Consider the following 13,694-nt stretch of genomic DNA (forward strand, 5'->3'; position numbering starts at 1 on the left):
TCTATTATAGTGTTATCACTAGGTCAAAGGACATTTCACAGTTGATTAATTTTTGAAATATGTTCTGAACTATACTTTGGACTAAACATAGTTCCAAATTTCTTTCCACAATGGCTGGACCAATTCATAGCTTCACCAACAGTTCAGTAATGTACTTGTTTTTCCATATCATCTCTGACACTTGTCATTTTCTTTTTGTTTGCCATCTTTGCTAATTTGATCACTATGAGTTTCTTTAAGTTGCGTTTTAAATTATCAATGATTTAAATATATATATATACATATAGATATATAGATATAGATATATATCTTTTTTTTAGGTTTTTTGCTAGGCAAATGGGGTTACGTGGCTTGCCCAAGGCCACACATATAGGTAATTATTAAGTGTCTGAGACCGTATTTGAACCCATGTACTCCTGACTCCAGGGCCGGTGCTTTATCCACTGCACCACCTAGCCATCCCTATATATATATGTATGTGTGTATATATATATATATATATATATATATATATATATATATATATATATATATATATATATATATGTATATCTTGATAGCTTGGATTTCTTTCTTGGAAAAAATGCCCTGGACCATTTAGCAACTGGTAAATTGCACTTACTATTATAACTACTGATTAGCTCTTCTTATATCTTGGTGAATGAACAAAAGGACCTAAATTATCAGAATGTGAAGTGTCTGCTATGTGAATAGGGAGAATGGAAAAAATGCCAATAGGTGTAGAAGGAGAAACAGTAAGCTTTGCCACTTGATTGAATAAAAGAAATAAGTAAGATTGAGGTGTTGAAGATGATATTAAGATTATGAATTTGGGTGAACAGAAAAATAATATAGGAAGTTTAGAAGAAAAGTTGTTTTGGATAGGTATTTAAGACATCTATGCTATCCAAAAGAAAGATGCTAAGACTACATATATTAATTTGGCAGTCATTAGCATAGAGAGAATTAAATTCATGTGGTCTAGTCTGGTCAAGAAACAAGAAATTGAGAGGGGAATCCATCAGTTATTCTCTATTTTCTTTCATTTGTAAATGCTTTAGGGAAAATCTTCCCCAGTTATGTTTTGCACATAAATTTATGTTCTAAACTAGTTGCTTTTGGCCACTGTGTTTCTTTGGTTGGCAAGGAATAACTAAGAATCCTCTGAAATGTTTCCTGAAGACTTGAGTACACAGTGAAATTAAGCCTGCCAACTCCTTTATTTATTTTCTCCTGGGAGAATCTATGAACTATCCTTTAACTTTGAAAAATTTCTAATATCTTATGGTTTCACTTATAGTGAGAATGCTTAGATTGATATGTTTTAGTGCTTCTAATCCATGGCCAGTTGTTTTGGGATGAGGCCTTATGCTTTAGAGTATCAACAATCAAATTAATATTTACAATTTTAAAACTGTAATTCTTAGCACCCTGAGTTGCCTTTTTTGCAATTCAGTGGTCAATGAGGATCATTTTGTATTTTGTGTTTCATGAATTGTCATGTTCAAAGAATTCATTACCTAGGGGTCAACCTACCAATAATGAGTATCTCTTTAGTGAGGATATTTAATGAAATAACTTAATGGGTTTCTCTTTAAACAATAGATATAATCCTTCTCCATAGAATCTCTCAGAGCTCTTAATTCACTTGGCCTGTCGTTGGAGAACCCATGATCAATTCCATGCTCTTTGAAGAGACCTTTGTTGAATTGAATTAATTGATCAATGTTGAATCAAATTAAATGAAATTGAATTAATTGATATACTTGTAATTAAGAGCTTCCAGTTCCAATTGACAGAGTAACCTTTAAGTGGAATAATTATGGGAGAATAAAGATAGAATTTCCTTTATAGAAAGTTTCCATTCCTAAATACTGAGCAACCAAATTCTAAACTTAAGGGATAACTGGCAAGCCAAGTGATGTAAGCTAGTTATAAAATGTAGGTTTCCACAGAAACAGAATAATACTATAGTTCAATTTTTCTGTACCTAACTGTGGTCAAAATTTGAAATTATTATCCTTTTTGCCAGTCTCATCTTGGTTTTCCATAGAATATGAAGAAGAATTTGTACCATCTTGTTAAGTTGTAAAAATAATATGTAATGATCCTTTAATTATTGAATCCCCTGGAAGCTTCTTTATAATGAAATTTTCAGTCATAAATCCTACAAAGTAATGTTGTCACAGGATCCTATAACTCAATAAAAAATATGATCGCTCATTGCTACTTTCTCTTATGAAACCTGTGGAAACTCACTAGAATTGAGGATTTCAAATAATTCAGTGCAAACTAGGGTTGCTAAGAGGTGAGGAGGCAGTATTGTTATTGTTAGAAACAATGCACTTCAAAGACCAGAGTTGAGAAGAAAAGTCAGGTTACTTCCTAACTCTTCCCACCCTTCCCTCCCATCTGTTTAGCCTTTGAGGATATCAGCTAAGTCTTGTCATTCTTTTATACTCAACAGTACCTGGTTAAGTGTCTTGCACTTAGTAGTCACTCAGCTTATTGAATGAATGAAATCATTTGACTGCTATAGACTTCCATAAAATGAGGAGTCTGGCCTTGCCAGCTCTAATGTGATTCTATAATTACACTGAAAATCAAGTAACCAGGACCAACATACAAAATTTATAAGGAGACTTATTTTGTTACATTAAAAAAGTCTAATAATTAGTTGATCAAAATTAGAATGACTGCTTCACAAAGTTCACACAGCAGTTAGTTCCACATCACCAGAGGTGTTCAAGAAGTTAGATAACCATCTTTCAGAGATTTTGTAGAAGAGATTTCTATATTGGTAGGAAGATTTACTAAATGTGCTTTTAAAGTCTCTTCCAAATCTGAGATTTTATTAGCATGATCAAATTACTACTTCCTATTATGTGTAACAATAGACTGCAGGAGGAGTCTGTGGGGATGCTTCTATACTTTCTTCTTTTGAGTTGCACCCAACATAAGACTCTCTCATCCTTCTAAAGGTGCTAACCCTGGAAGTCAGTTAGCCTCTCTCAGCCTCAGTTTCCTCCATAAATATAAATGTTTATACTTTTCCTTCAGAGATCATAAAAGGTCAACAGGGTATTTATTTGATATTGCTTTTCTGATGTAGTCATAATATCTTGTTCAGTCTGCCTTTTGACCAAGGATATACATTCATGAAACAGCTGATTGGAGCTAGGGGTTCAAACCATGGCTCGGAAAGGAAATGGGTCTAACTGGTTTACAGAGTTATTGAACTCTTAATGAACATGGCCCCTTGATCCTTGTGCTCTAGCCCAATTAAGTTAACCAGTCAGAAAAAAAGTACTTAATTCCCTTAAGCCCTAGTGTCTTTTTGAGTTAAGCTAAAAAGATCATTTAATATACCCTGACCTCAGTTTCTTCAGTTATAAAAAGAGAGTCAGATTAGATAGTGCTAAATTTTGTGATTTCTCTTAGATACTGGTGAAGCTTCTAAGAAGTTCTTCTAGTGCACATGACCTAAGGATTTTGGGGCCCAGACTTGAAAAGTCCAGTGAGAAAACAGATCCTGGCTGAGTTCAGTTATATCCTGAGATGCAGGAAGAAACTTTTGTTAGTAGATGAAAGCAGGACCAGTACCTTGAACATTGTCTCCCAAGCTATCATGCTTCTTATTTTAAGGATTCATGGTTCATCAGTGTGATGACTCCTTCCATTGATATAGATCTTAATCTCACTATACTTTAGTGACTAGCCTATGTTGATTTTTGTACCAGAAAAATTCATCACTCCCATGGCTAACTTTCTAGTGATGAACTTCTTGTATTTAACTAGGCTGTCCTTGAATGGAAATGCAGTCATCACTGGACCTATATATCTTGCAGCTTAGTAAGACCTGTTTGCAATTTATGGTCATAACCTTTGAGAAAGTGGGATCACTTATGCACCATGATGATGCATTAGAGGAGGACCTTAGTGCAGTCTTAAAACTATTAATGACTTCAATACATCAACTCACAGAAATCTTAGAGTTGGAAAGGATTCAATGGCAGCTGGGTGGCCCAGTACATAGAGTGTTGGACCTGGAATCAGGACACTTCTCTCAGTCTCAGTTTCCTCAATTTGTATATACATATATATATATATATATATATATATATATATATATATACATATATATATATACACAATATATATACAATATATATACAATATATAAATATATATATATATACAATATATATACAATATATAAATATTTATTCTTTTCCTTCACTGAAGCCCAGAGAGGAGAAGTTCAAGGAATTTCTCTGAGAGTTAGCAATTATATGAGTCCTGGATTTTATAAGACAGCTGATTTTTAAGTTTAAGTGTAGGTTATATGATAATGAGAATTATGGACATAAATATGAATTATCAAGAAATTTAAAAGTTGTTATATGAGTTTAAATGCACCTAGATTCATGCTATCACTAGGGCAGCCTAGTAGACTATTGTTTTGTCCTTGGATTAGGTCAAATGCAGGTGGAGTATAAGAGTTTAAGAACTCCCTAATTTTAAATTCCTTAATTAGAATTAGATGTGAATTCAAGGAAGTTATGGAAATAGCAAAGATGTGAAAGTAAAGAAGTTGGAAGCAGTAAAGAGAATTACACTGGAAATGATAAAGAAGTGCAAAGTTTGAAAATTGCAAGAGTAGAATGATATAACAAGAGAAATTAACAGGCTAATCATTTCTAAAAAATAATTCCATATAAATGTATTTCAGGCATCCAAAAATTGTATTTTATGTGACATTAGTATAGGGATAATACTAAATTGAGGTTTGTAATCCTTCTGAGTTAATGTGATCATTTTAGTGTTTTGTATATTATAGTCTCTTTTATTTTTTGAAATGTGGCAAGTCATATATGATGTGTGGGATACTCTGATTATTTATCAGAATATTTTATTGTTCTATAGACAGATGCCAAACAAAATTTATAGCATAAATTGTGAACTTCAGCAAAAGAAAGGAGCTGACAAATGAGGTACCAGAAATGTTGAAATCTACTTAAGCTACATTGAAGAACTGATTGATAGACGGATGATATAGATAGATGCATATGTTCTTGTGTATATGTATTATACACACACATTCAAGAACTGATATGTCTATAAACATATATACATACATGTCAGTTCCTAATTGTGAGTTAGACTAGATAGATAGATAGATAGATGTATATCTGTTTAGATTTAGTTTTCCTGAATTTTGTGTCTTCTATAAGAAGATATGTCACTGATTTTCTTCAGTCTCTCAAAGTTTTTGAAAATAAGCAGTGTGAACAAATGCATCATGAGCATAATTGCTCATGGTCAGGTCTCATTATAGAAGAAAAAGTTTTGGAACTATGTCCTTCATCCTGAAGGAATATAAGGTTGTGAAGAGAGTAGTGACCCTGGAAATAGGAGTCTAGAATTTTACTCTTCCACACATTGGCATGACCTTGGATAAATAATTTAATTGCTTAAAGTATAAGTTTCCTCCTCTATAAAGCAAGAATAATTATACTAGCATTATACTCATTGTAGGATTGTTGTGAAGATAGCATAGTATAAATGAGTGCTCTTCTTATCTGAAAGTACCATTCTTAGATTATGACTTGATCCTTTCATTGGTCTCTAAAAGATACAGAAAAGAAGCAAGAAGAGAGAAATAGTAAAGTTATGAGTATAACAAAAAAAAAGCTTCTGGTATGATAAGCTGAGCTTATTGATATTCCTTTTAGACAACTAGAAGTAAACTTTCTGCGTCTTTGCTTCCTTTACAGGATCTAGGAATGTAACTGATTCCCACCCCATTGCCACCAGTACACCTGAAGGGAGCAGCTATGGGGCAATAGGTATCTCATACTGAGTACTCTGTTGGAAGTGTTTCCTGGGGCCCCAGGAGGTGAAGAAGCACTTTCTACCATTGACTAATTCTGTGTGACCTTGGATTTTTGGACAAGTGACTTATCCAGTCTAGGACTCAGTTTCCTCATCTGTAAAACAAAGGGTTCTTTGCAGTTGTGATACTTCTTGGTGTTGTATGTTCTTCTTGGTGTTGTATGTTCTATGTTCATAGGATTTCCTTGACTGCTTTGACTTCCACCTTAGTATCCAGTGGGGGGGGGAAGGTGCCTTTCTTAATTCAATCAGTGTGCTTGGGTTACAGCTTATCTAGTGCTAGATTGCTGTTGGACAAATTTGCTTACTTTCACACTTCAGAAAATAAGGGACTATCAAAAGAGTAGGCTGTATATTACTATAGACATTCTGGGCTGTGGCCAGAATCGGTCCATTTCTTTTGGTTACTGTCAAGATTGATCCCAATCACTATGGCCAAATCAATCATGTAATAATAACTTATTAATGTGATTGCTGTAGTGATTGTTTCATGGGTACTAAGATAGTTTGGGGGCCACCAGATAGCATAGTGGATAGAGTGTCAAACCTGGGATCAGGAAGACTTGAGTTCAAATATAACCTCAGTCACTTACTAGCAGTGTGACCCTGGGAAAGTCACTTAACCTTTGTTTGTCTCAATCCCCAGGAGAAAGAAATGACAAATCACTCCAGTTCCTTGTCAAGTAAACCTCATGGAAAATCTGGTCCATCAAGTCATGAAAATTCAGACACAACTGAATAACAACAAGCAACACAGCTTTTATAAATACTTCTCTTGTTGGACTTCAGAGAAATATGTTTTGTTTTTTGTACAAATTAAACTGTTCCCTCAAAAAAAAATCTCCATACACATGAAAAATGATCCTTAAAATACTCATAAGTAAGAGATGAAGTCCTATGATAGAGTTATATTTCCCTGCAACAATTAGAGGCATGTGAACTCAACACCAGACTGCTTATTTTAAAAACCATCTGAACAGAGGATTAAACAAATTCCCATCTGCTACAGGGCACATTCATGGGAACAGGAGGTGTCTTCTTCCTGAGAATATTCTTTTCATTATATAAATGTAGATATGCCTATGTGGTTTTACTGTGTGTAGATACTCGTGAAGATAGATTTGTGTGTGCTTGCACACATACATAGTAGAATCACAACTGTATGCATAAAAACTTTACACTATTTATTTGAAATGTGAATGTGCACTTAAAAATTTGAAATATATAGTATGAATATAATTTACTTTTTCTACTCTAAAAAGAGTCCGCTGTTTAAAAAGGATTAATATAAGGACTATACTCAGCTCTGAGCCTAGATTATTAAAATGTCTATTAAAATAGGCAGAAGAAAAAATTATTAAGCAAAGGTCCGAGAATATATCTTGAGTATATAATCAGTTTATAACTGTACAACATTTATAGAAAGTCATATTTGGACCTTTTGAAATAAGTTAGTTCTAGAGTCTGTGATCATATAACCTGTTTAGTTTAGGGGCTTCTGTGATGTTCCTCAGCATCATTTTCTTTGGTTCCAGATGAGTCAGTCTCCAGCGGTGGCAGGCAGATGTCTTCATCAGATGGTGGGGCCCGATACCAGTCAGACACAGATAGCTCAGTGGAAGAGGAGAGTGATTTTGACACTATGCCAGATATCGAAAGTGATAAAAATGTCATCCGGACCAAGGTATGTCTGCCTAGCCTTGATTACTTGAAATGAACTTAGAATTTCAGAAATAACTCATTTTTTTCCAAAAAAAAGAAGTTAATATGTCTCCAAGATTGCATAGAGAAAAAAAGAACCATAGACTTAAGGAAATCCACCTATTAATGGCCATTTTTTTGTGGAAGTTGGAAAACTGATGATAGGAAGAACTTTAAGGAAAGAAAATAGAGAGAAGACCATGATCAGTATTTTAAAAGAAAGTATTTATGCCAGTGAGGGCAAAAGAGTTCTATAACAGCAGAAGGAATACATGATGAAAGAGTACAAGGAACAGATAACCAGTGCTATAAGGAAAATATACTTCTGAGGTGAAATCTCTTTTTTTCATTCATTTTCATTCATTCATTTCATTCATTCATTCATTCAAACATCTACTGTGCTTTATATCATGCTAGGTACTATGAGAAATGGGAAAAAAAATGATCAAGACCTGGTTTTTGCCCTATTGTGATCCTCAAAAAGTTGAAAAGTTAATTCTAATGATTTTTATGTCTTTATTTTATTTTTGTTCTTTCTTTAGTCTAAAGATTTTTAAACATCCCAGACACTCTAAAATAGATAGAGAACTGAGTCAAATTTATAAGAATATAAGTCATTGATAGTCAAAGGATAATGAACAGGCAGTTTTCAAATAAAGAAATTAAAGCTATGGATAATCACATAAAAAAAGGGCTCTAAATCCTTATTAATTAGAGAAATGAAAATTAAAACAACTCTGAGGTACCACTTCATACCTATCAGGAAGGGACAGAAAAGGGAAATATTAAATGTTGAAAGGGATGTGAGAGAACTGGGATACTAATACATTGTTGGTGGAGTTGTGAACTGCTCCAATAATTCTGGACAGCAATTTGTAACTATGCCCAAAGGACAATAAAACTGTGCATACCCTTTGATCTAGCAATATCACTACCAGGTCTGTATCCCAAAGAGATCATAAAAAAGGGGGAAAAGACCCACATGAATAAACACACACACACACACACACACATATAGTAGCTCTTTTGTATTGACAAAGAATTGGAAATTGAAGAAATGTTCAACAATTGAGGAATGATTGAACAAGTTATGGTATATGAATGTAATGAAATACTATTATTCTTTTTTTCCCCTGGGAACTTAATAATTTTATTAATAATTACAGTATTTTAATAAAAGGATGCTCATTTGGTCATTTCTCTATTAGATCAAAGACAATCACGGTGGTAGGCTTACAATTTAAATACTCTTTGAAGAGCCAGTGTTCCCCAAGGATCAACCCTGATTGTTTAACATTATCGAGATAATGAATATTACAAAGAGGGGTTGAACTTGAACTTTGATTAAGTCATTTACTTCTTTTTTCTTTTTTCTTTTAAATTTAAATTTATTTTTTATTAAAGATATTATTTGAGTTTTACATTTTTCCCCCAATCTTGCTTCCCTCCCCCCCCATAGAATGCACTCTGTCAGTCTTTACTTTGTTTCCATGTTGTACCTTGATCCAAATTGAGTGTGATGAAAGAGAAATCATATCCTTAAAGAGAAGTCTAAGAGGTAACAAGATCAGACAATAAGCTATCTGTTTTTTTCCAAATTAAAGGGAATAGTCCTTGTACGTTGTTCAAACTCCACAGCTCCTTACCTGGATACAGATGGTACTCTCCTTTGCAGACAGCCAAAAATTGTTCCCAATTGTTGCGCTGATGGAATGAGCAAGTCCTTCAAGGTTGAACATCACTCCCATGTTGCTGTTAGGGTGTGCAGTGTTTTTCTGGTTCTGCTCATCTCACTCAGCATCAGTTCATGCAAATCCCTCCAGGTTTCCCTGAAATCCCGTCCCTCCTGGTTTCTAATAGAACAATAGTGTTCCATGACATACATATACCACAGTTTGCTAAGCCATTCCCCAATTGAAGGACATTTACTGGATTTCCAATTCTTTGCCACCACAAACAGGGCTGCTATAAATATTTTTGTACAAGTAATGTTTTTACCCTTTTCCCTCATCTCTTCAGGGTATAGACCCAGTAGTGGTATTGCTGGGTCAAATACTATTGTTCTGTAACAAGTGATGAGCTGGCAGATTTCAGAAAAACTTAGAAAGACTTACTTGAACTAATGCTGAATGAAGTGAACAGAACCAGATCATTGTACACAGTTATAGAAATATTGTATGATGATCAAATTATGATAGACTTGGTTGGCTCTTCTCAGCAACACTGATCAAAGACAATTCTAAAGGACTTGTGATAGAAAATGCTATCCACAACCAGATAAAAACCTATGCAGTCTGGATGCACATCAAAGCATATTATTTTAACTTTTAAAAATTTGTTTCTTGTTTTTTTCTTTCTTGTAGTTTTCCCCTTTTTTCTGTTTCTTTTTCACAGCATGATTAATATGGAAAAATAGGCTTAACAGTATATAACCCATAGCAGATTGTTTGCTGTCTTGGGGAGGGCTAAGAGAAGGGAAGGAGGGAGAAAATTTTACAAAAATGAATGTTGAAAATTAACTCTACAGGTACTTGAGAAAAAATTTTAATAAATTTAATTATTAAAAACAAAGTTAGCTCCTAGAGTAGAATCACACTGAAATATACAAAACTCTCCTTTCTCCCCTTTATAGTCGTGTTTGGGGGGGCAGTTATGCATTTCTTCCCTATTTGAAGAAAAACCAGTGATCATCTCATGCAAAATTCAAATTGCTGTATATGTGAAATTTTTCAGTTGATAAGATGGATATATATATATATACATATATATATGTATATATATATGTATATATATATATATCCTCAGTATCATTAACTTTGTTCTCCTCAACAGAACTAACACTAATTAACATACAAAAACTTCCTTTGTGATGACAAATTCTCTCTCCACCCAGATGTTCCTCTACCTGTCAGACTTGTCTAGGAAGGACCGAAGAATTGTCAGCAAAAAATATAAGATTTATTTTTGGTAAGTGAAAGGCAGATAAAGCCATAGACAATACAAGTTCACAGCTAGGAAAATTGTTTTAATTGTCTAAATTGGAGTTTGAAGAAGGGCTCATTGGCTTTTCTTTGAAACAGCCTTTATATTGTAACAGAGGGGTTAGTCTTTAGGACATAGTAGGAGTATTTTCAAAAGGTGCTTTCCTGGAAAGAAAATAACCTCAGCAATGCTGAGTAAGCATGATAGTGATTGATAGAAACTTCCGGGACAGAGCCAAGATGGCAGCATGAGCTAGTGTGCTCCTGGAACTTTTCCCTACACAACTTTAAATGAAGCCTCTACCCAGCCATTAAAACCCCAGATCTCACAAAAACAAACAAAAAAAAAGACTGAAGCAAGATTTCAACTGGAGACATCATCAGAGGGGATCTTAAGTGGAGGTGGTGGGAAGGCTTCTAGTCACAGTGCAGCCCAGGTCCCAGCAGCTACATAGCAACCCTGGTCCTGGCAGCTAGATCCAGCCAGCAAAGAGGGTCCCAACCCCAGACAAAGTCTGAACCCTGGGAACACCAGAGCAACAGACAGGACTGGGTTGGGAACAAAGCACTGCAGAAGCTGGACATAAAGGAGGAAACAAGCTTCTACAAAAGCAACAGCTGGGCTGCATAGGCAACATCTTGCCAGTGATAAGTCAGGGATCAGACCCCAGCCCCAGCACAAAAAAGCTTGGGTCTATACTCTCTATATACCAGGAGCAGAGCTCAACTCTCAAAATGAGCAAAAGAACAAAAACAGTGCTAACCATAGAAAGCTACTATTCAGAAAGAGATGATAAAAATACCATCTCAGAAGAAAGCAGTGACAAATTACCTACACGGGGAGTCTCAAAGGAGTCTATGAATTGGACCTGAATCCAAACAGGAAATACAATCAATATTGGAGAGATTGTGGGAGGATTGGGACAGTGATGCATTGTTGGTGAAGTTGTGAACTGATCCTACCATTCTGGAGAGCAATCTGGAACTATGCCCAAAGAGCAATAAAACTGTTCATACCTTTAACCCAGCAATTTAAATTCTAGGCCTATATCCAGAAGAAATTATAATAAATGGGAAAAGTCCCACATGTTCCAAAATATTCATAGCAGCCCTTTTTGTAGTGCAAAGAATTAGAAATTGAGGAGATGCCCATCAATTGGGGAATGGATAAATGAGTTATGGAATATGAATGTTATGGAATACTATTGTTCTATAAGAAATCATGAATGTCCCAACTCTAAAGAAGAATGGAATGAAGTAGAACCCAGAGAACATTGTACACCTTAGCAACATTATGAATTGATCAACTATGTTGGATGCAGCTCTTCTCAGCAATGCCATCCACATCCACATAGAAAAAAAAGTCAAAAAAAGGTCACAGAATCTGAATGAACACTATGTTCACTTTTTAAAAATATTTCTCTTATGCTTTTCTTTCCTAACTCATGGCTTTCTTTCATTTCCCTTAATCCTAATTCCTCATAGACAAAATTACTAATATGTAAACATGTTAAAAACAGATGTATATATATACAGCTTTGACCAGAATGTTCACCACAGTGCAGGGGAGGGGGGGTGAAGGTAGAAGAAAATTGTGTAACTTATAAATATGCAAGAGGATGAATGTTGAAAACTTTTATAATATGTAATTGGAAAAATAAAATAAAATATCAATCACAAAAAGAATAATAATGATTGTAACATCTCATCAGTCAAGTTAGTTCACAAATGCCTAACCCCAAAATCTTTTCTCAGAGTGTAATACATAATATCAATAGCATACTTTGATGAAATAATTCTAACTCAGCAAGTTGTTACCTGGGAAAGTAAGTTTATTTCTGGGCCTCAGTTTTCATTTCTGTAAAATGGGATAATTGACCTCTGAGGTTCCTTCTAACTCTAGATTTATGATCTTATGTTTCTGAAATATGACAAGTTGGAGAATAACATACTTAGCTTTTTGCTCTGGAGGGAAAGGTACAATTTAGAGAAAAGGTAACTGGAGCTGCATAAGGTAGAAGAGAAGGAATAGTGTCACTTAGGGGTAAAGGAGACCTCAAGGGATGCCAGAGGGAGAAGAGGCAAGAAGGGATAGAATAGAGTCCTTCTCCCTCAAAATGAGAAAAAACATAAGGAAAACTGGAAGAAAACATGGACAAACAGGACAGTTTTGAAAATTACATGTTGAATTTATAATTCACTAAAAAGGAAACAGCATAATAGAGATTTGCAAATTCATGCACAATTGACTCCTATCACATAACATATAAGGAAATGTTCATTTCACTTTTTGCTTATCAAATTCCAAATAAAAAGAAAATCAAATGAGAAAATATTTTAATAAAAAAATAAAAAGATCTGAGATGTATCTCCAAGCTCTGAGACAGGCTGCCCTGTAACATGCTCTTTACTCTTTCACACATATAATGCCCCCCCACCTCTGGTTGCCTCCCAACCTTGACTGGGAACATGTTGCCACTTGTGACATCTCCTTCCCTTTTCCTCTTCAAGGGTGCCCTTAATGTTCATTTTAACCATATTTCGCTGATTACAAAAGGTTAAGCAGGAGATCAAAAGCCCCATGTAATGCAATTTCACCCAGTTGCACAACTGTAAGAATATTCCTCTAACTAGTTCATAACTATCTAAGAACTTATCAATCCCCCCAAGATGGGGATGAAATAGGGAAAATCAGTGTGGTAGGCCTCATTTTACAACTATGAGAACATAGGTTAGAAGAGGCTTCAGAATCACAAAGGGAAGCATTAGCATTCAATCCAAGTATCCTACAATCTAGAGGTTGTTTTTCTATAGCTTATTCCATCATGGAGTTGTTTAAGTTGGTCTTAAAATTGGTAAGAAATTTGAGGGAAATTGCTTTTTTTTAAAAAAAATGGGGGGTGGGCGGCTAGGTGGCACAGTGGATAAAGCACCGGCCCTGGAATCAGGAGTACCTGGGTTCAAATCTGGTCTCAGACACTTAGTAATTACCTAATTGTGTGGCCTTGGACAAGCCACTTAATCCCATTTGCCTTGAAAAACCTAAAAGAAAAAATGGGGAAACTTTGATGATGAGGATGGGGGCTAGAATGACTAATAAATGAAGTCCCTAGATAA

General features: G+C 34.8%; 1 protein-coding gene across 5 annotated transcripts in view; it reads left to right on the top strand.

Moving 5' to 3' along the window:
• The window catches only part of SIDT1 (SID1 transmembrane family member 1), a 214,118-nt gene that overhangs the window by 152,679 nt on the left and 47,745 nt on the right, over window positions 1–13,694 (top strand). For 4 of the 5 annotated variants that reach the window (XM_074214532.1, XM_074214531.1, XM_074214533.1 and 1 more), the window contains 3 exons: window positions 5,778–5,849; window positions 7,431–7,579; window positions 10,490–10,563. In XM_074214532.1, coding sequence (XP_074070633.1) covers window positions 5,778–5,849; window positions 7,431–7,579; window positions 10,490–10,563 — 295 coding nt within the window. The remainder of the gene's footprint in view (window positions 1–5,777; window positions 5,850–7,430; window positions 7,580–10,489; window positions 10,564–13,694) is intronic. The other variant, XM_074214534.1, reaches the window with a different exon arrangement.

This window comes from Macrotis lagotis, chromosome 1 (assembly GCF_037893015.1).
Source record: "Macrotis lagotis isolate mMagLag1 chromosome 1, bilby.v1.9.chrom.fasta, whole genome shotgun sequence".
Taxonomy (NCBI): domain Eukaryota; kingdom Metazoa; phylum Chordata; class Mammalia; order Peramelemorphia; family Peramelidae; genus Macrotis; species Macrotis lagotis.